Source organism: Rhamphochromis sp. 'chilingali' (genome assembly GCF_963969265.1).
Source record: "Rhamphochromis sp. 'chilingali' genome assembly, chromosome: 4".
NCBI classification, from domain to species: domain Eukaryota; kingdom Metazoa; phylum Chordata; class Actinopteri; order Cichliformes; family Cichlidae; genus Rhamphochromis; species Rhamphochromis sp. 'chilingali'.
In genome coordinates, this window is record NC_137948.1 from 43,229,813 (window position 1) to 43,251,827 (window position 22,015).

The 22,015-nt window shown below is 41.0% G+C and overlaps 1 protein-coding gene across 1 annotated transcript in view; it reads left to right on the forward strand.

Annotated features, from left to right (window-relative positions):
* Nucleotides 1–21,633, forward strand: part of LOC308395955 (teneurin-3-like) — a gene marked incomplete at its 3' end in the record, with an annotated part of 636,927 nt that extends 615,294 nt beyond the window's left edge. The window contains exons 7-10 of the mRNA XM_080881015.1: nt 4,856–4,978; nt 15,040–15,151; nt 17,602–17,672; nt 21,287–21,633. Coding sequence (XP_080737141.1) covers nt 4,856–4,978; nt 15,040–15,151; nt 17,602–17,672; nt 21,287–21,633 — 653 coding nt within the window. The remainder of the gene's footprint in view (nt 1–4,855; nt 4,979–15,039; nt 15,152–17,601; nt 17,673–21,286) is intronic.
* Nucleotides 21,634–22,015: the final 382 nt, after the last annotated feature.

Consider the following 22,015-nt stretch of genomic DNA (forward strand, 5'->3'; position numbering starts at 1 on the left):
TTTTGAAAGCTCAAGCACCTGAATGACTGGTTGAGTTCTCACCTGGTCATCTTCTCCAGAGTGACGTGACGTTTCTGACATGGCTTCGGTGACCACTGGAGAAATGCCCAGAAACATCTAATTACAAATTTTAAATTTTAATAAGATAACTAAACTAGTGGTGTCAAACTCATTTTACTTTGCGAGCCACATACTTATACTTTGATCTTAAGTGGGCCGGACAAGAGAAACTCCCCTTTCTGTCAGTGTAAAGAAGTTACATGTTTAACAGTTTTTCTACATGATTAAGAAAACACACATGAGGTTTAAGGTCCTGGACAAATTTGAAACCTTTTGTTCTCCACAATGAAAAATGGATGAAAATAGAAATGGATGCTTTAGAGAGCTCCTAATTCGATAAATTCTGCACTCGGCTTTGCAGTCTCCAGTATCATTGCAGCCAGATGCTGCACATTTTACGTTTTCGCTGATATCTTCACTTTTTCCTGACAAGCTTGCATTTAAATCCAGCTCCCCATCTCTCTGTATAACCGGCCTGTACCACTACCCTTGCTGTCTGGAGATGTCTGCCCACTTCCGTCTTTCACATAATGGTATCTATGTCTGTCTTTGCATGTGATTGGCTGTATGGTGTGGCCATCAAAATAAAGTCCCAGCCCTGCCTGCGTGGATTCTCAGCAGGTCTGACGATTCAGCTCCAACGTACCGACGGGCCATTAATAACTGACACATGATATTATCTCGCGGGCCGGATATAATTGTATCGGGGGGCATGACTGACACCCCTGCCTTAAACTTACTCTTGCTCATTTTTTTTCCTCTGAATAACTGTCCTACAAATATTTGTGTGAATATACAGTGTGTTGTAATATCTAGCAACCTCCCAAACCCTTCAGTGATTTCTTGAATAAATTCTCTAATCTGCTCTCATCTGTTGTTGTGAAATTTGACAATATTATTTATAAGGTGACTTTAATTTACATATTTATTTTCCCTCTAACCGTACTGCTACAGAATGTTTAAACATTGCTAGGTTATTTAAATTCCTCTTGCTATATCTGTAAACTCCCTGCATGTTGTTACATCCACCAGATCCATGGCTCCTAACCAGGAGAGAGAGACCTCTAGCAAATGCTTAGTGTTCTCTCTTAGTTTCGCTCATACCTGGTAGCTAGCTTTGTCGTGTGGGTCAACTCAGTGAAGTCAAGAGATGCAGTGAGGTGTCGAATTTAACTTTTATTCAAACTGTGAAGCACTTTGTAACTCTGTGCTATGCAAATAAATGTTATTGTTATTATTATTTATTCTTTTTTTTTTTCAGGACAGCTTGTCATTAGCTTGGAACAGACTGGGTAGCATTATATTAGATGTGTTGGTCTTCTGATTTATGACACTATCACCATATGTGGACTTTGTCAAACCTCACTGCCACCATGGAAATACACAATAGACCTGTTTGAATGACAAAGTTTTGAGGCTAGTTTAGTGCCATGGGTGTTGTGTTACTCAAGCTTTTCCAGAACAGTCTTGATGCCTGCCCAATCATCCAGGTAAGGACATCCCAAAAAGTTGATTCTGTTCTGTCCTTAAAGCGCTGCACCCAGATGAACAAACTTAGCTTTTTGGGCTCATACAGTCATGAGCTCCTGCTCAAAATCAACAGAAGCAAATCCACAAACTTTTCACACATGGAAGAGCTACAAATTACACAGAGGAACTGTGGACTGCTTCAGGGGCATCTACCATCAGCAACCCCCCCTGCTAGATCTTGCCCACAGTGGAAACGTCTCAGGTGGTGTGCATGGGAGGAAGAGGGGTAAGCACAGAGCCGTCTGGAGTAGGCTAGCAGCTAAACCACACAAACCTGTTATTCCCACCATTGTACTGTCCAACGTGCGCTCCCTGGACAACAAGCTGGATCGTGTATGCTTACTTCAGTCCACTCTGAAGTGAGCGCTGTGTCTTCATCTTTGTAGAAACTTGGCTTAACAATAACATTCCCGACAGTGCCATTCAACTTGACTGGCTAACATGCTTTTGGCAGAGGTCAGCGACAGAGGTCTTGTCTAAGGGGGTAAGACTCGTGGAGAGGGACTCTGTGTTTACATCAAGGATGTCTGGTGTCGTAACGCTGTTGTGGCTTGCAAATGTAACACCTGCTTAGTATCTCACTAAGCGCATCTCACATCACTGTATGCATCAGGAATGGCATCAGCACTCATAGCCAAGGACTCAACTAGAATGACATAAGGTGAGTTTTCACTTTTCCCATTGAGAAGATGCTTATTACATACAGCTGCTATGGTGTCAGGGCATACATTGTTAGAGCTTGGAAGGGATCTGAGAAGACGTGAGGTGAGTTGTTGAATCCTGTTTTCCTCTTCCAATGCCACACTATCTGCAGCCAGAGTTTGATGAGGCCCATGGATGTGTGCTGAGCCCCCTTCTCTTCATTCTGCTGACCCACGACTGCACACCATCACACAGCTCCAACCTTTTCATCGAGTTTGCAGACGAAACAACTGTGGTAGGTCACAGCAGCAACAACAACCTGTCCCTGAATGTGAAGAAGGAGGAGAACATCATAGACTTCAGGAGAACTCACACCCTGCACACCCCACTAACTATCAGCAGTGCTGGTGTGGAGAGGGTAAACAGCACCAAGTTCCTGGGTGAGCACATCTCAGAAGATCTCTCCTGGTTAAAAAACACAGCATCACTGGTCAGAAACGCCCAACAGCGACTCTACTTCCTCTGCTGACTGAGAAGAGCAAGAGCCTCAACACCCATTATGAGCACCTTCTACTGCACCCGCCTCATCCAGAAAGCTCTCAGCATTACAGGTGACTCCACTCATCCCTCCAACAGCTTCTTCGGGAAGGAGACTGAAGAGCCTCTCTAGACCAGCAGACTGAGAGACAGCTTCATCCATCAGCCTGTCAGGATGCTGAATTCATTCCTTGCTCTCACACACAGGAACTCCAGACCTGCATTCAACTCTTCCCTCGTTTTATCTTTATATTGTTTTAGTGTACACTGAGGGCCATGGGAGCTTTGCAACTTCAAATGCCTGTGTATGATCTGTGCATATGGCTTTTGACAATAAAGCTGACTTTGAGCAGACTTTGACTTTATGGTTTCAGTACTGATTTTAGAGACATTAAGCAGATGTTAGAAGAGCTTTGGATACACGTGGGTTATGCTGAAAGTATTTTAGGGAATTCCATTGTAATGAAAAAATCTACGTGTTTTTTCCTTTTTATCTAAATTTTTAAAACTACATCAAAAGAATAAAAGAAAACTTAATAAAAAAAAAACAATCAAACAGCTGCAGATATTTTGTGTAACTAATCATGAAATAAATGCGATTATCATTTTTTCTGTGCAATATACTGTACTATACTTTGCATATTTACAGTGTCTTTATGTGTGTGAGTTTGTGTCAACACAGACGTTTTGCATGACTCACAGAATGTGCCTTTTGGTATATCTTCATCTGTAAGCACACCAGTTAAGCCTGCTGCTTTTGCGTGTCAGAGATTTGTGCAGGTTACAAATAAGGACACAATTAAAGAGAATGCAGGTTGTGATTTTTGTAATGAAGTCAAGATCACATTCTGGTACCTGGCGATGGCAGGTTACACTGTCATGTTTAACTTTAACAGTAACTGCAGGACAACACCATTGGAACATATTACCACTTTAGTATTTAGTATTTAGTATTTATTTATTTATTGTCATTGTCAAGAACAATGAAATTGCGTTTGGGGCTTCCATACAACCCAAAAAAAAAGAAGAAAATAATAAATACCCCTTAAAACCCAAGTGTACATATTTAACCCAGTGTGACTCCAATGCAATAAGACAATCCTTAGCAATAATGTTCGTAGAAATTCAGACAAAGACCTGAGAAACATGACAAAATACAATATTATTGTACTGTGAGATATGATATCAGATATGATAGTTATCTATTTAAGAAAGAGGGGGGGGGGGGGCAGGAGGGGGAAGAGAATAAAGATATGATGCACCAATGCAGACCAGTTCATTGCTATTAAGAAGTTGGATATGGTTATTGTCCGTGAGAGGGGGGCAGAGAGTTCAGGAGCCTCACAGCCTGTGGATACAGGCTGTTGGCCAGTCTGGATGTTCTGGCCTGTATAGACCTGTACCTTCTCCCTGAGGGCAGCAGATGGAAAAGGTGGCGCGCAGGGTGATGTTGGTCCCGCAGGATACTGTGCACCCTCCTCAGACAGCGAGTGGGGAAGATATTACTGATCTCTGGCAGACTTGTTCCAATAATTCTGCCAGCTTCTTTCACCACCCGCTGGAGTGTTTGCTGATCGGCCTTGGTGCAGCTGGGGAACCACACTAGAAATCCATACGTCAGAACGCTGCTGATGGCACAGTTGTAGAAGTTCAACATCAGAGATCTGGGAATGTGTGCGCTCCGCAGTCTCCTCAGGTAGTAGAGGCGCTGTTGGGCCTTCCGTACAACTGAGGTGATATGGTTGCCCCAGGACAGGTCCTCGGTCACAGTTACCCCCAAGAATTTAAAACTGCTCACCCTCTCCACCGCCTCACTGCCAATGAAGAGAGGCAGATGGTTGTTATGACCCCTCTTCCGGAAATCTACAATAATCTCCTTGGTCTTTTTGGTGTTTAAGACCAAGTTATTGTCGTGGCACCATGACTCTAGTTGTTGCACCTCTGTCCTTTTTTGTCCCTATGTGTGATTGTAGGTGGACCAACAACCCTTCACTCTTTGTCTAGCGCTCTCTCACTCATTTTTTCTTCTTTGTTTTTTATTCATCTGTCTTTCTCTCTCTTTCTGTTCATCTTTCTGTCTACGCAGCTGTACAGCAGTATGCCTGTATGTTTGCCAGCAGCATAAGAAGAAGCATTATGGAAGTGAAAGAGCGACGTCCATACTGCTCCCTAACAAAGAGCCGGAAGGACAAAGAGGGGCCATACAGTGGTGAGACAGCTCATTTAGAACATTCATAGAGTCTTTTATGTTTCTTTTATTATGTATGTGTTTGTCCATCCATTCATTTCATGAGTCAGCCAAGAGCTGACTGATATATATATATACCCACATAGCAGACGGGTCTGGCCCGGATCTGGTATCAAGCCAGCACTGCTGGCTGACTTCTGGTGTGGTAAGTGGTATATCATCCAGATATGGGCCAGGCCTGGCATAGATGGCACTGTTTATGTGATGGCATGCCACATCTGGTCTGATTGTGGTTTGCTGTGTGTGGCCCAGGCTCATAGAAAACAGGTCTGGCCCGGATCCAGCATCAAGCTGGCACTTTTTCTGACTGACTGATGTCATGGCAGGGTGTATGTCAACCAGATCTGGGCCAGGTCCGGCAATGATGGCACTATTTATGTTCCTATTTTCCTACTTTAGTTAGAAGACCCAAATGCCATGTTGCAATACTATACTGCTATGGTAGCCAACATTTCACATGTGGCTTTGACAGGTTTGTGGGTGTACACATTATTCAAAACCCTGTGAGCTACAGCCAGTTGGTGGCTGTAGCTCAGGAGGTAGAGTAGGTCACCTATTGATTGGAAGGTTAGTGGTTCAATCCCTGGCTCCTCCAGTCTGCATGTCAAGAGTGTGAATGTGTATGAATGTAGTTAGGAAGCAGTCAGTTTAGAGAAAGTGTGTGATTGGGTGAATGTGCCATGTTGTATAGAGCAGTTTGAGTAATCTGGGAGAGTAGAAAAGCGCTATATAAGAATCAGTCCATTCACTGTCTGAACAGAGTTTTGTCATGTTACTTTTGCACTGTTATGTTCCGACACATGTTGTTATTACATGGCTTGATTAAGGTACACATTAGGCTGACATCTGGGACCAGAGCTGAAACTGTTCTGGGCCAGCACAGGGCCAGAACAGTGTGTCTGCAAGTGACCCATGGCTGCACACAACTTACACTGGGCCCACATACAGCAAAGATTGACAGCCCTTTGGTGGCCCAGATCAGGTTTACCAGAGGTAGCACATGGGCCAGCACAGGACCTCCAGTGTGTCTGCAACTGCCCTTGTGCTGGTCCATGTGTGAGCCACATCTGGCAAACCTGATCTGGGCCACAAAATGCCTTTGATGGCGGTATGTGGGCCATGTGTAAGCACATTGTGTGGGCTAGATCTGGGCCATACCAATTTTGCTATGTGGGTATATATATAAAAGACGAGGAATCCCCTGACCATGCATGAAGGGTTTCACCCCAAGTCCAGCACCCTGAGACTGCACGCTAAGTGGAAGAAAGGAAGCCGGGGACTACTGAGTGTTACTACCACAGTCCAGGATGAGACAACGAACACGAGTACACCAGAAAGATGGCCGCCACCAGTGTGCTCAGTGAATACCTCAGGAAGCAGAAACCTAAGAAATGGGAGCAAGAGGAGGAACAATCATGGAAAGACAGGTCCCTGCACGTTATGTACCACCAGCAGATAGAAGAAGTGACTGACATCCAGAAATCCTACCAGTGGCTGGACAAAGCTGGACTGAAAGACATCTTAGAGGCACTAATCATGGCAGCACAGTAACAAGCTCTGAGCACAAGATCCATAGAGGCTGGGGTCTATCACACTTGGTAAGACCCCAGGTGCAGGCTGTGTAAAGATGCCCCTGATACAATCCAGCGCATAACAGCAGGGTGCAAGTTGCTAGCCCTAGCAGGCATGGCATACATGGAACGCCATAACCAAGTGGCCGGCATAGTATACAGAAACATCTGTGCCGAGTATGGCCTGGAAATCCCGAGGTCAAAATTGGAGACACAATACAGAATGAGAGCAACATCAGGAAAAAGGAACACAAGAAGCAGGAGAAATACCAAGGGCTAACAGAAGAGCTCAAGACGATGAGGAGTGTGAAGGTAACAGTGGTCCTAATGGTAATCGGAGCACTCAGCAGTGATCAGTGAGATGCTTGGCTATAAGTTGAACAGCTACAAGGAGCAGTACTCTCCATGGAGAAGAAGACTAGAGGCCAAGATCAAGGTAGCACGGAAGGAAGTAGGCCTAAGTATGGTATAACAGGGAGATAGGCAGGAAAATAAACCAGCTGTTCTCTCAGAACCAGCCAAGAGGTACTCTTAGTGGCAGGAGAACAATGTGAGAACACCACCACCAAGGCTGAAGATGGAGCAATACTGGAAGAACATAAGGGAGAAATACACAACCAAAATGTCAATGCTCAGTAGCTAGTGGATCTAAGAGAAGACCACAGCAACCTCCCTGAACAGGATCCAGTAACCATCACTGTAGCAGACATTCAAAAAAGGGTCTCCAGTATGAAGAGCTGGTCAGCACCAGGCCCCGACATGGTTTATGCCTTCTGGCTGAAGAGCTGACTGCACTTCATGAGTGTCTGGCAGCATAAATAAACCACTGAAGGACGGACAGTCCTGATCCCCAAGGTTCCCCAGAAGGGACCAGTCCCATCCAACTACCAGCCAATAACCTGCCTCGCTACCACATGGCTGCTGGCATCATAGCAGCTAAGATGAGCAGGCACATGGCTCAATACATGAGCGGGGCACAGAAAGGGATTGGCAAGAATACCAGAGGAGCAAAACACCAGCTACTGGTAGACAGAGCAGTTGCCCAAGACTGCAAGACTAGGCTGACCAACATGTGCACTGCCTGGATTGATTACAAGAAGGCCTATGACTCGATGCCCCACAGCTGGAGACTGGAATGTCTACAATTGTATAAAATCAACAGGAGCCTAAGAGCCTTCATCATGAACTCAATGGGGATGTTGAAAACAACACTAAAGGCCAACTTAAAGCAAACAGCACAAGTCACCATCAATTGCGGGATCTACCAAGGAGATGCTCTGTCCCCAGTACTGTTCTGCATAGGCCTGAACCTCCTCAATGGGATGTCTTGATGCATGCTCAGTCATCCAGGTAAGTGAATCCCAAAAGTTGATTCTGTTTATCTGGATGTAGCGTTTTCAGTGGGAGAAATGTTTGGTCACTCATCCAAGTGACTCAGTAATGATCAAGGAACTGACCTCACAGTCCATTGTTTAGTGGGCTAGTTTGTGCAAAAGCACTGTTTATAAGGTTGGGGAAACCTGCAGTCAGCTGAGACTGAAAAGTCACTTGGATGAGTGATGAAACATTTCTCCCACTGAAAACGCTACATCCAGATGAACAGAAAAAAACTTTTTGTGGTTCTAAGTGAGATCATTGACAAGACTGGCTATGGATACCCACTACAGGATGGAGCAATTGTCAGCCAACTGCTCTACATGGATGACATCAAGCTATATACCAAGAGTGAACGAGACATCGATTCACTGATCCACACCACCGGGGTATACAGCAATAACATCGGGATGTCATTCGGACTAGAGAAGTGCAGTCAGACGATAACAAAGAGAAGGAAGATAGTCAGAACTGCCAGAAGGCAATATTGCAGACACAGAGGACAGCTAAAGTACCTGCGAATCCCACAGGCAAATGAAGAGGCCGCTAGGAAAGCTGCAACCACCAAGTACCTGCAGAGGGTCAGGCAAGTCCTTAGGAGTCAGCTGAATGGTAAGAATAAGATCCAGGCTATCAACACCTACGCCCTGCCTGTGATCAGGTACCCTGCTGGGGTAATAAGCTGGCCAAAGGCGGCGATGGAAGCCACTGACATCAAGACCAGGAAGCTCCTTACTGTGCATGAGGGTTTCACCCCAAGTTCAGCTGTACGCTAAGCTGAAGGAAGGAGGCCGGGCAGTAGTAGCAATACCGAATGTCAGCAACGAACACAACGGAACACAAGACGCAGGAGAAGTACCAAGGGCTCAGAGAAGATGTGGAGGGTGAAGGCAACAGTGGTCCCAGTGGTAATCGGAGCGCTAGGTACAGTGACTCCCAAGCTAGGCGAGTATCTCCAGCAGATCCCAGGAACAACATCTGAGATCTCTGTTCAGAAGAGCGCAGTCCTACACTGTAAAATCTAATTAGTTCCCAGAACTCAAAAAAACTATGTAAACTCGTCGCCTCAAAAGAACTAAGTAAAGCTTACTTAAGATGACTGTTAGGACAACAGCCATCATTGCAAGTCTGCAGTATTAAGAATAACTTGATATTTCTGACTGTACAGAACTAATTGTTTACCTACTGACAAACATTTCAAGTTCAACTGAATGAAAAAACTATTTGTAGTAACCTGAATATGATTAAAAATAATTAACAACACTTTTTGTAATGACGTTAAAATCAGCCCAACTTTTATTTTCAAACACAACAAAGTATAACAGCCAACATACTGGACACTGTTTGGCTGAACAACAAGCAATTATATTGCCATCACTGTTATAATCTTACAATGAAACAAAGTCTCAGATGTAATTATTCTGAAAATAAGTTTAGGCCTACCACAAGTTTGTTTTGTACTTACATTACTTATATAACCGAAATAAAATATTTGTAGTTCTGTCACAAGTGCAGTCTCTGATTTAAACAACACATTTGTTTTTCATTCCAACACATGAGCTGGAATGTTGTATTATTTTAAGGATGCATGTTTCCAGTCCAGGCATTACTGCCTGAATGACTGTCATGGATCGAGGTGATCCAAATGTAGGTGCAGAAGAAAGTCTTTAACTTCCCTTAAGTACAGTGGCAGTGGATGTGGGTTGGAGATGCAATGAGCTTGAACCTGCAGGCGACCATCTTCACTGACCACACCATCTGTGACGGAGGACTCATCTCTCCTGGTGTCCTGCAAGCAAACAATCATATTTTTTGGAACATGAACTTAATTGCTTTCTTAAAACATTTTTTTCTGCATTTGGTATAAAACAAACTCAAATTTAGACAATCTCAGGCTCCCTCCCCACCGGAGAGGTGACATTCAATGTCCCACTGTCAGTCTGGATAGCCGTGACCGCCACCCAACACACAATAATGTCATGAAAGCATCATTTTAAAAAGGGCTATGCAAACATGGCCAATAACTTTCATTCTAAGATGTGCAAAATGATTTGGGCACAAAACAAATTTTGCTGTTAGAAAACTTGCAGACTTCACTATATACAGTGTAGACCCTCTAAACTAAGTTTGGGAGATGTGATCTTTCAAGAAATGCAGACAAACTGTTGTTGTTTGTTTACTTACACAGCATGTCTTGTAGAATTAAGCTTCAAGGTTCAAGGTTCTTTATTTGTCACATGCATAGTTATACAAGTATAACACACAGTGAAATGTAGCCTGACACGCTCCTCGACATGTGCAAAAAAATTCGGGGGGGGGGGGGGGGGGGGGGTGTAGAGGAAAAACATTATATATATATATATATATATATATATATATATATATATATATATATATATATATATATATATATATAGATAGATATATGGTGAATTCTGTACATTAATATGAATAGACATCTGACTATTTTACAGGATAGACAATATAAACATATTTAAAATTAACTGGAGTCACCAGCAACAGCATAGTGCAGTCATATCTCAAGTCTAATAACAGAAGACAGGAAAAGATCAGTACAGAAACAACTTCCCCAAACCAAAGCACAAATAAAACAATAAGTGAAACAGGCTGATCTAAAGTATGATTAAAGTTCAGCCTGATTAATATAAATGTCACTGACAGTTGCTAATATATTGGAAAACCAAAATACTTACTGATGTCTTTCTGTCCAGCAGCAGGAGTGCTGGTCCCGAGCCTCAAAGACAGTAAGAAGCAAGCAGAGGGAGAAAACACAGAAGCTGATTTGATCCTTAATGGCTGTGCAATCATAATAACTTACAACACAGAGGGTCAATGTAGACCCCATACAACCAAATTAGACGAACACATATAGTAATAAAAACAGCATCTACTACTGTGTCTGAATGTGTGGTATTGGCACTGTCAGTTTAGTGTGTTTAAAAAAAGACCCCCGAATTTAAATATAATCATTACATGCTTGTTCAAAGCTAACCTCCAGTATATAAAGTTTCTTATAAGCAATATGACCAGATCTAACATATGGCAGGGTTTATATGTAACATAATGTTTCTTATGATTCAACTGTGTAATTTAACTTAATTCTTTAGAAGGACAACAATACTTTATTCTCAGTTATAAAGCCAACCTAGACTTCAACCATTTAACAGGCCACTAATCTGGATTATAGCTTTCACAACAAAACTTGTTTTTAAGCACGTTTTAACAAAACAAATACTATTGTTAATATTATTATTTAAATTGTAATTAAACAGAAAAGTGGTTAAATATAAAAGCAGTTTGCTTATGTTGTTAAAGAAAGTCTAGATTTGACATTAATAGATGCCACAGATGTTCAAAAGCTGCCACAAAGCATTAAAAAAATAGACGTCTTCAAAAACGTTGGAGCATTTTTGCAAATATGTGATGTCTTGATAAATCGAGCAGATACTTGAACTTTACACAGCTACATTCTCGCCTGAAAATATCTTAAAAGTTTATTTTGTGACCCGGGAAATGTAATATTTAAAGTTTTTTTAGCTGCGCTCCTCCGCCATTGCCGCGTTTGAGTTTTGGACAATTGCATTCTGGGATATTTAGCTGTACCACGTCCCTCGAAGTCCACACAAGTCAGGATACATGCTCGATAAAACGAGAGGAGCAAAAACACATCCCGGAAATTTTCGCGTTCCCAGCTTCATGTGTACTTTGAACTGGAACAGTACTTGTTGTCCAACGTATCACAAGTCCACGAGACCACAAGTACACACAAGTACACATAGACAGGCTCCGACAACCACGGCCTCCGTTTCCCCAGACTACCCTTTCTGGGTCACCAAATAAACTTTTAAGATATTTTCAGGCGAGAATGTAGCTGTGTAATGCTCAAATATCTACTTAATTTATCAAAATATCACATATTTGCAAAAGTGCTTCCATGTTTTCGGAGAGCTCTGTTATCCACCAGCGCGATAGCTGACCGGGAGGTCAAGGCTCAATAGAGTCCGCGAGCACAGCTAACTGCTGGCGTATTATTTTCAACCCCCCTGCGGTCTTTTGCTACTCAGGTTAAACATGATATAAATAATTAGTTAGTTAGTTATGTCTATGGATTGAAAATACCCCCCACACCACACCCCACCCCTAACGGCTGCACCTCCCGAAGAATTTTGTCTGGGCTCTTATCTCACTTTTTTATTTCAAACAATCAACAGAAAATTTCACAGACATATTTTATAAGGTTTTTAAGGCTGTGGTGTTAATTTTTAAGTAACATGATCCCAGCGGCAGCAGCAACGCTAGGCTAACACTAACTAGCTAGCAAGATTATAAACCTGGTGCTAAACTAAGAGAAGCCACAAAATCAGTTTGAATAAGAGTAAACATTTACTCACCAAGTCAGTGTATCAGGTAAAGATCCACAGCAACGACAATAATCTCTTGAGCTGACGCTTCTCCAGGTTTGCTCAACATATTCCATAACAAATGCACCATGAACATGCGGACTGATCCGAGAGGGAGGAGGACGGTAGTGTTTTCAAACCACATCGTTTCATCCTTCCGCCCTGAGAAGCAACATTTCCAGCTTACTTAGCTTTTCTAAGTTAAGAAAACTCAAATAAATTGAGTTGATCAGCATTTTTGCATAACAAGTACTGGTAAGTTACTTAAATTGAGTTCTAATAACAAATTGATAAAAAACTGAGTTCTGCCTACTTAATATTTTTAATTAAACACAATATTACATTTTACAGTGTAGGAACAGCAAAGATACTACGCAGGACCCTCAGATTCCCAGCCCTCCGGTAGAAGACCCAAACTTGAAGGATAGACTGCCCGCAGGGACGAGAGGGGAATTTATATATTGCATGCTTCCTGTGACTGTGAAGGCTTAGGTTCTTAGGTTTTCTTTAATGCCATCTATAATTCCATTCTCAATTATAATTTAATTATATTAAAACAACAATCAGTAAATGAATTAAACACTAAACATAAAAACAGCTGAGATTCTTTTTAAATCATGACTGGGTAACAGGATCAGGAAAGCATTGCAGCAAGATTGTGAGGCCTCCTCAGTAGATTATCATAGAGATTGTTTGTCAAATGATTTCTGTGCATACACAGGTTGCGTTGATGTCCATGTGCTGTAGAGCTAGACAATCGTCTGCAACCCTTACAATGTAATCTACATATACCACCATTCTTATTCATTATTATTAAGATATTGGTCCTCACAGTATATAAATATTTTATTACTACATTGTACTACCACAAGAGTATTCAAAAGCCAAATAGCAAACTCCTGTCAGTTTCCTGTTTTTTAGATGAGCTGTTACATTTTGTTACAACTAAATTTTGGCCTGGCTCTGTCTTTGGTTTGTGTATATCACCTCATTTTTTACTCCTGAGAAGTCAAAGGTATGTCAGGAGTGGCTTCGTGTGGTGATGATTTTGTCTTCCTTGAGTTTATCTTATCCATCTGCATGTTTCTTAAACATACCGCAATGTTTGATTTTGGATATTAAACATTCAAAATTATTATTTGATTTGACCGTACACTTTTCTGTCCCTCGTATGTGTGAATAATTTTGTTTATATTATAATATGATTGGATTTATTCAATAAAAAGAGAAGCTATTTTAATGTAGTTGTTATCAAGGACATTTTATTCTTTTTTTTAATTTAATTTTATAAGTTGATGCTTTCTAAGCGTTTTGAGACCAAAACTTCTTTCTGTTAGTTATTAATGGAACAGACACAACATAAAAATCACGTAGTCTGCAGTGACTTACCCTCCTCAGTAAATCCAGTAAATGCAACCTGGTTTCATTATTTGTTTTGTGTCTTTTTTCGATTAAAGAAGAAGCTAAATTACGATGAAATGATTGGTGGAGAGCTTACTACTACTGTCAGTAATCCTGAAATTTTCTTTGAAGCTATTATGTTATAATAGTTTAACATAAACGTGTAACATAAAATAATATCAACAGTTCAGTTCAGTTTATGCCAAGAATCACTTAATAACTTAGGTTTAATTCTTAGGTTGCTTATTGTTTAAAGGTTTGCCTTGGTGTTTATTCCCTCAGTTTTTTCACAGCATTCCTGTCTCTGGGAATTCCCCTATACTTAGCTCAGTTCTGCCGGTGTTTATCTGCTAGTTTTTGCATCTCACTTCTTGTTTTATTTTGTTATCACTTGTGTATTGTGCTTAACCTATTTACCTATCTGGTTACCCTCTTTTAGTCAAGGTTGGTTTAGTTCTTTAGTTCTGTGTCATTTCTCATTAGCCCTTGCAGTGTGTATTTAAAGCCTAGGGACATGTAGGTAGAAAACAGCAGAAGTTCTCTGTGTAGGACATGAGGAGACGGAAGTAATTAGTAAAGCAAGTAAACTACAGCTTCACAGCTCATCTTCAAGCCATTGAGCATTCGTTTTCAGCACCTTAGTTGGCACTGTTTGTAACTTGTGCTGATAAAAATGAAAGTGTCTCATTGATGGTTATTGATTATATTATTGTATCCTTCCTCAATGAAATTATTTGTTGGAAGTCAAAATATTTGCTGTTGTAAATTAACCTCCTGGACCTGGTGTCCACATATGTGGACATCACATTTTGGGTTATTTAGACCAAATACTCAATTTAGCACTACAAAGGCCCGATATCCACTCACGAGGACATTATACTGCTACTGTTCTATTGAAATTTTAAATAAATATCCTCATATGTGGCTCTCATTTTTCTTAGAAACAAAAATTAGGTAAAAAAAAAAACAAACCATCTGGTAATTCTTTATTTTTACATTCATCGGGTCCCAATCAGCCCAAATACCAAAGAGAACTTAAAAATGCATGTCGTGGAAGAGTTCAGGTCTTAGGAGGTTAAACTACCAACATTTTAAGCAAGTAAAACTGAAAAGTGTGTTGGGCCTGGCAGACATTTGCACCCTTCTCGTTCAGAGTTGATTTTGATGCTCTACTTTAACTGTACATAGTGATGGATTATGGCTTGAGCTGCATCTACATAAAGACTTTTTAATCTGTCTATTTTATGTTTATCAGGGGACAGTGAAGGCTGTGCTATTGGTTCCCAGGGACTCCGGGTCCCCACCCAGAAGTCCTATTCCTCCAGTGAAACACTAAAGGCTTTTGACCAGCACCAAGACCAGACCAGGTTAGAAAATAGATGACACGCATATTATCTTCTGTTTTGTTGAGCAATATCAGAACTGTGTCAAAAATGTCAAAAACACAAACTGCCGTGATTAGAATTTCTTTTCTGTATGTGAGTATCTCTATTTTTTCCTCTGTGTAATTCACCTTTGTAAACAGCTGGCTGAAAATCTACCGTATTAATTATACTCTATTGAATAAACCTACATATATGGGAATTTATAAGCAAAGTTTATCTCTACTTAAAAAGACTTAGGTTGACGTAGACCTTCCTCAGTCTTGGCCAGCTGCCGCTTTTCCCAACCTTATAAGCAGAACATTTGCATTATGACCGAAACTAGCACCACTGACAAGAACGGGCCATGAGGTCAGCCTTGACCATCGATGAATGGTCACAGAGGGAGTCAGGGCCTTTTTTGATATGATGCTCTTCTTCTTCCCTAGCCATTGTGTCTGTGGTGATGGTGTTCGCTCTGTGTTGGGTCATTTTGATGATATTTGTGTCCAGTGGATGATGAGACTATATTATTAAAAAAATTCCCCTCTCACCCCTCCCGTCTGTCCTTCAAGCTCAGGTCCTCTACCAGAGGCCTGGGAGCTTGAGGGCCCTCGCAGTATCTTAGCTGTTCGTGGGACTGTGCTCTCCTGAGATCTCGGATGTTGTTTACGGTGCACATCGACTTTAAATGTCCCCCATTACTCAAGGAAATCTCAGTCTAAGAAGGCTAGCCTGTCATTTTTCATATTCTTCTAGTGAAATTAATGTATTTGTCCACCAAGTTAACGTGACCAGTAAATTGTGGTTGTAGTTGTGAAACGTGTCTCACTGTCCACATGAACAGAATCAACTTTCTGGGATTTTCTTACCGCGATGACTCAGCATGCATAAAGACATTCAAATACAATGTTCTTAGTATAGACATTTATTTAATCATCTTACAGTAATCATTACTTAATGCTGTTTTGTATAATTCCAGTAAATATATGTAGGTTAATTTACTAGTAGGGGTGGGCGATATAAACGATATACGATAGAAATGATATAAATTTGGCCAACGATAGAGATTTTGATTATACCGCTCTATCGCGATAGCGCATGTTGATAATGTCATCAAGCTGCGCCTGTTTTGGTTGAAAGCATCGCAGCGGCTAAAACCATTATCATCTGTAAATTATGACGGGCAACAGTCACAGCAAAGAGATGAAGCACTCTTGAAATATGGGGAAAGCCAAAAACTGCGCTTCCTCCACTTCCGTAACATCGATTCATTAATGTTGAATTCTCTCGCAGCTGCTCTGTTCCCATGTTGTTGCAGTATATTAATAACTAACCTCGTATTGTGGATGAATAATCTCAGTTGTTCTCCTGACTGAAGGTTGGCCCGTGTACAGCATCCTGCTATGCGATTGCATTTGTCCCTGACCACCAGAATCCCTCACGTTAACTTTTATCGAGTGGAAGAAAAGTTGGCGTTCATCCTCCAGCTTCACTGTGCTAATGTTATGCTAACATAGCTGTGTCGCTAGCAATCACGTAGCACAACATTATATACCAGCTAGCCCAACTTCAGTAACCCTGCAAACGCCACTGCTGTTTAGTCTTCTGTCTTCATTATTTTGGAAGTGGTAGCAGAGCTGTACGTTTGAATTAGTTTCAAAAATCTCTCAGTCAGAACATGCTATATCATGTTTAGGTGGAAACTAGCGAGCTAACTTCCTGTTAACTTGTAACTCCGTTAAATTTAAATTCTGTTTTCATGGATGCCTGGATGTTAAACTTAATTGTTACACCTGGTAAAGCAGCAACGCTGATGATTTTATTAAAGATGAAAGACTTTAGACTGTTTTTAACTCTCAGTGTTCCTTTGACTTTGGGACCTGAAGCTGACGGAGTTTTGGACCCAGATTACTCCGTGAAGCTCCTCACTACGGCAGCCGTAATGCTCTGACAATCCATCAAGCAGTGCGGCTTACCAAAGTTGTACTAAAACATTTTTAACAGATTTCTGCAGCCAAAATTGGTTCGAGGTCAGTAAGCACAACCAGAATTCATACATGAGGCACACTCTCGATTTTTGAGAAAATCAAAGGATTTCAAGTCCTTATAGTGTGGAAAATACATTATACAGAAGAAAAGAATATATCGAGATATATATCGTTACCGCACGTGCTTCAAATTATATCACGATATGGATTTTAGGCCATATCGCCCAGCCCTATTTACTAGTATCAGTTTTTTCATCATAAGAATTTGCACTTTGTCTGTTTTTCACTTTGATACATTTAGTTACATAACATTCATAAAAAAGCAGAGTGTAGTTTGTTTCCTGTATTTTTGATGATGGTATAATGATGATGTGGTAGTTGTATAGTTCCGAACATGGATCATCAAAAGTCTACAGCGTGTGTGCAGCACCTTCCTTTATCCTTTTTGCCCTTGGCTTTTGACAGGTTACTGTACGGAACAACCAAGGGACACAAGGACATGGTTCACCATGAAAAGGATGATTTTAACAGACAAGGTGAGAGTCTACAAAAGTGCACAGACAGCAATGCTATCCCCATCTATTTGTATGTGTGCACTAAGACCAACAAAACTACTGTAAAAAAGATATTTCCATCAGTTACTTTAGAAATATGAATTGTCTTTCTTTAAAAATATGATTACAATGTAGAGACATTAAAGTACATATAAATGAAATTTAAACAACCTAGAATTGTATGCATAAAATCTGCATAACCTAACATTAAAAGTATATATGACAGGAGTCCAGAAAGAGGATGGAAGCATATGATAATAAGTCTGAAGGCTATAATCGCCCAATGAAAGTGAAAAAGTGAGAAAAGAGAAAAATCACACAGTAAAATGAATAAAAATCAACAAAAGACTAAACCCATTTTTCTCCAAGTCCACTTACAACAGTATACGTTATTGAACATATAATAGAAAATTAGTCAGTTATCCTATCACCTGTATATTTGCAGCTATTTAAAGTGGAGAGGATGAATTCATGTCACATGAATTTGAACAGCACCACGGCTTCTCTCTTGCTGTGCTGTTAATCATAGAATGGTTTTATATCTGCTGATTGAAAATGAAGCACACACTTAGATTTTAAATATGTTTTTAAGGATTATCCTGTTATTTGAAAACGATTTGAGCTCAATTCCAGTTACTCCTCATTTCCAATTAAATGTAATTAAATCATATGAAATACAGATATCAAAGAAACAGCATTTGAAATAGAAAATTGAATTTTATTTATTTACTTTTACTTACTATTTAGCGTCTTCATTCTGTTGTATTGTATCTATTTTTAAATTATAGCAGATTTTTAAACAAGAGTACAGGAGGGAAAAAAAACGCAGACTTTACTTAGACTACTTTATTCCCATGTTACAGTCATTATTGAGAAAAAGTAATGTATTACATGTTACTCATTACCTTTCTTAAAAGTAATGCAGTACCTCACTTAATTACTCATCATAGAAAGTAATTTCGACAATACGTACGTTACTTTGTTATTCTGTAAAATGCCCTGAAACACATCAGTTATAAATAAACCTGAGGCTACACTCACACACCAACACAGATCCCTGTCTTACTGAGGAAATACATGCAATCTTTTTTATGTATGAGCACACACCTGACAAACCAAGATGACAACCAGCCCAAACAGACTTCAAGGCAACTGCAGTGATTCTAGCATAGAAACGTTATTGCTCGTCACTGCCTTTGTTACCTGTTAAAGCTCAGGCTCTGACAGGAAAGCTAGGATCATCAGACACTCAGCGTAAACATGATTCTGGGTTTCTCCAAAAGTTGATTCTGGACGTAGCGTTTTGTGGGAGAAACGTTTCGTCACTTTCGCCATGAGTACCATCTGTGAATGGCCATTGATCAGTGGGTATTGATCAGTGGTTGCTGATCAATGGTCATGAGAATTTGCATAATTAAGACTAAGGAACTGAGCTCCCAGCCCATTGTTCCTTCAGTGGGCTGGTTTCAGTCATCATGCAAATGTCCTGTTTATAAGATTGAAGCCTGCAGTCAGCTGAGACTGAAGATGACGAAACGTTTCTCCCACTGAAAATATCCAGATGAACAGAACCAGCTTTTGGAGATGTTCTTACCTGGATGATTGAGCGTGCATCAAGATGATTCTGGGTTATTGGCTGCCCTGAATACATTCTCGTTGTTTTATTTTATATCAGGCTCCTGTCCTTCTTTTTAGACCACTCCACCTCCCGCACACATACTTAGCTTGTTATTTAGAAACCTTCCAAATTTGACTACAGTGAGTTGGGAAAGTGTCGGTACAAACGGTAAATGTTTTTTAATGCTATTCACTGTTTAAAAAGCTGTTGAGCTGTTAAAATCAATAATGTTTACTATTATCATATAATTATTTATTATTATTTTTCACTTACTGCTTTTACTGTAATAACACTAATAATGAGTAAAGGTTGTCATTTAATTAGCAGTAAAATTGATCTTTAACTCTCTAATTTACATCTGAACAAACTGTGTACAAAACTAAAGCACAGCTTCATATTGATTATATTAAACATGTACATGTCACTGTGAGCTGCACCACCATACATGAGACTTAAAGCACTTATATTCTCAACGTCTAACTGGATTTGAGGCACCTTTTGTCTGGTTTGTCTTCTGAGTTATTCATTCAGTCTCATAAGAATTGCTTTGTCAAAGATTCCTCACAGACTTGTTTGACTATTTTTCCATAGCTGTCTTCCACCTGCTGTATATACACTGTATTGCCAAAATTAATCACTCGTCTGCCTTCACACATATATGAACTTGAGTGAGATCCCGTTCTTAATCCATAGGGTTTAATGTGATGTCAGCCCACCCTTTGCAGCTATAATAGCTTCAGATCAAGGGTTTCCACAAGGTTTAGGAGTGAGTTTGGGGGAATTTTTGACCATTTGCAACATCTGACAATGATGTTGGCCGAGAGCCCCTGGATCTCAGTCTATATTTCCAGTTTATCCCGAAGGTGTTTGTCAGGTTGAGGTCAGGACTCTGTCCTTGTGCATTGTGCACAGTGCTGTAGGAAGAGGAAGGGGCCACCCCCAAACTGTTCCCACATAGCTGGGAGCTTGAAATTGTATCTTGTTATGCTGAATATTAAGATTTGCTTTAGTTGAACTAAGGGGCCAAGCCCAGCTCTGAAAAACAACTCCACACCATATCCCCTCACCAACAAATATAACACTGGACAGCGAAGTAACATTCTCCTGGCAGTCGCCAAACTCAGATGCCATCATATTGCCATACAAAGAAACACGATTTGTCACCCCGGAGATCAGATCCCCACTGCTCTCGAGTCTACTGGAAGTCTGCTTTAGGTCACTTCATCCAATGCTTTGCGTTGTCCTTGGTGATATGAGGCTTGACTGCAGCTGCTTGGTCATAAACTCAAATTCGATGAAGTTTTCTATTCAATTCAGTTTTATTTATACAGCACCAAATCACAACAAGTCGCCTCAAGGCGCTTTATATTGTAAGGTAGACCCTACAATAACACATACAGAGAAAACCCAACAATCATATGACCCCCTATGAGCAGCACTTTGGCGACAGTGGGAAGGAAAAACTCCCTTTTAACAGGAAGAAACCTCCAACAGAACCAGGCTCAGGGAGGGGCGGGGCCATCTGCTGTGATTGGTTGGGGAGAGAGAAGGAAGACAGGATGAAGACATGCTGTGGAAGAGAGACAGAGATTAATAAAGAGACACTGTTCCTGAATTAATCTGAAGGCCACATCAGGTTTGGAGGTCTGTAGCAACTGACTCTGCAGAAAGTTGGTGACCTCTGCATACCCAGCACCCCGGTCTGCGATTTAACATGGCCTACCACTTTGTGGCTGAGTTACTGTTCTTCTCAATCGTTTGTAGAAGCAGTCTGCATGCCTAGGTGCTTAAATTTATACACCTGTGGCCATGGAAGTGATTGGAACACCTGAATTCAATGATTTGGATGGGTGAGTGTACACTGGCAATATAGTGTATATTTTATGCCATAGTCACACCATCTCTGTGTATTAGATCTATAGTCATTTGCGATGATCTAATGATTTCTAAATGATTTGAACACGGCCATCTGTTTCAGGTCAACACTTCAGTCTTCGTCAGCTGGGGATCTGTGAGCCACCGTCTCGTCGCGGCCTGCCTTTCTGCCCTGAAATGCCTCCACCCCACCGTGGTTTCTCAGTTGGTACAGCTCAGGAGCTAGACACTGATAGTCAGGCAGTCATGTCCCCAGAGCATGCTATGCATCTGTGGGGCCGCGGAGGTCTGGGTAAATCATCCGGGAGGAGTTCCTGCCTGTCGAGCCGCTCCAACTCAGTGCTGACTCTAACTGACACTGAGCACGAGAACAAATCGGACAGCGACAATGGTAGGAGATCAACTGTTCGCTCCATTTTTGATATCATGTCCTGCTTTGTGCTCAAGTAACAGTTCTTATTCATCTCTGTCACACTTAGAAACAACAAGTCACAACAGTTAGCTCGGTCTTTCTGATTCAACTATTGTGTAGCTGATGGGTTAGACATCCTCGTGGGCCAACTTGAAAGTAACGTTATACTGTTAAAATGCTACAAGAAATCCAGTTGCACTTTTACTTTTTAAAATCTCTTTTGGGGCCTTTTGCCTTTTATTGGATGCTGCCGTAATGGAGAGTCGACAGAAAAGCAGGGAGAGATTGCAGGGGAAGGCGTGTAGCAAGGGGCCTCAGGTCAGACTCAAACCTGGGCTGCTGAATGTCATGCAGCACATGTTTGCCTTCTTCAGTCTCAGTAGAGACGAGCACAGATGGTTCTAGCACCAGCTGCTACAC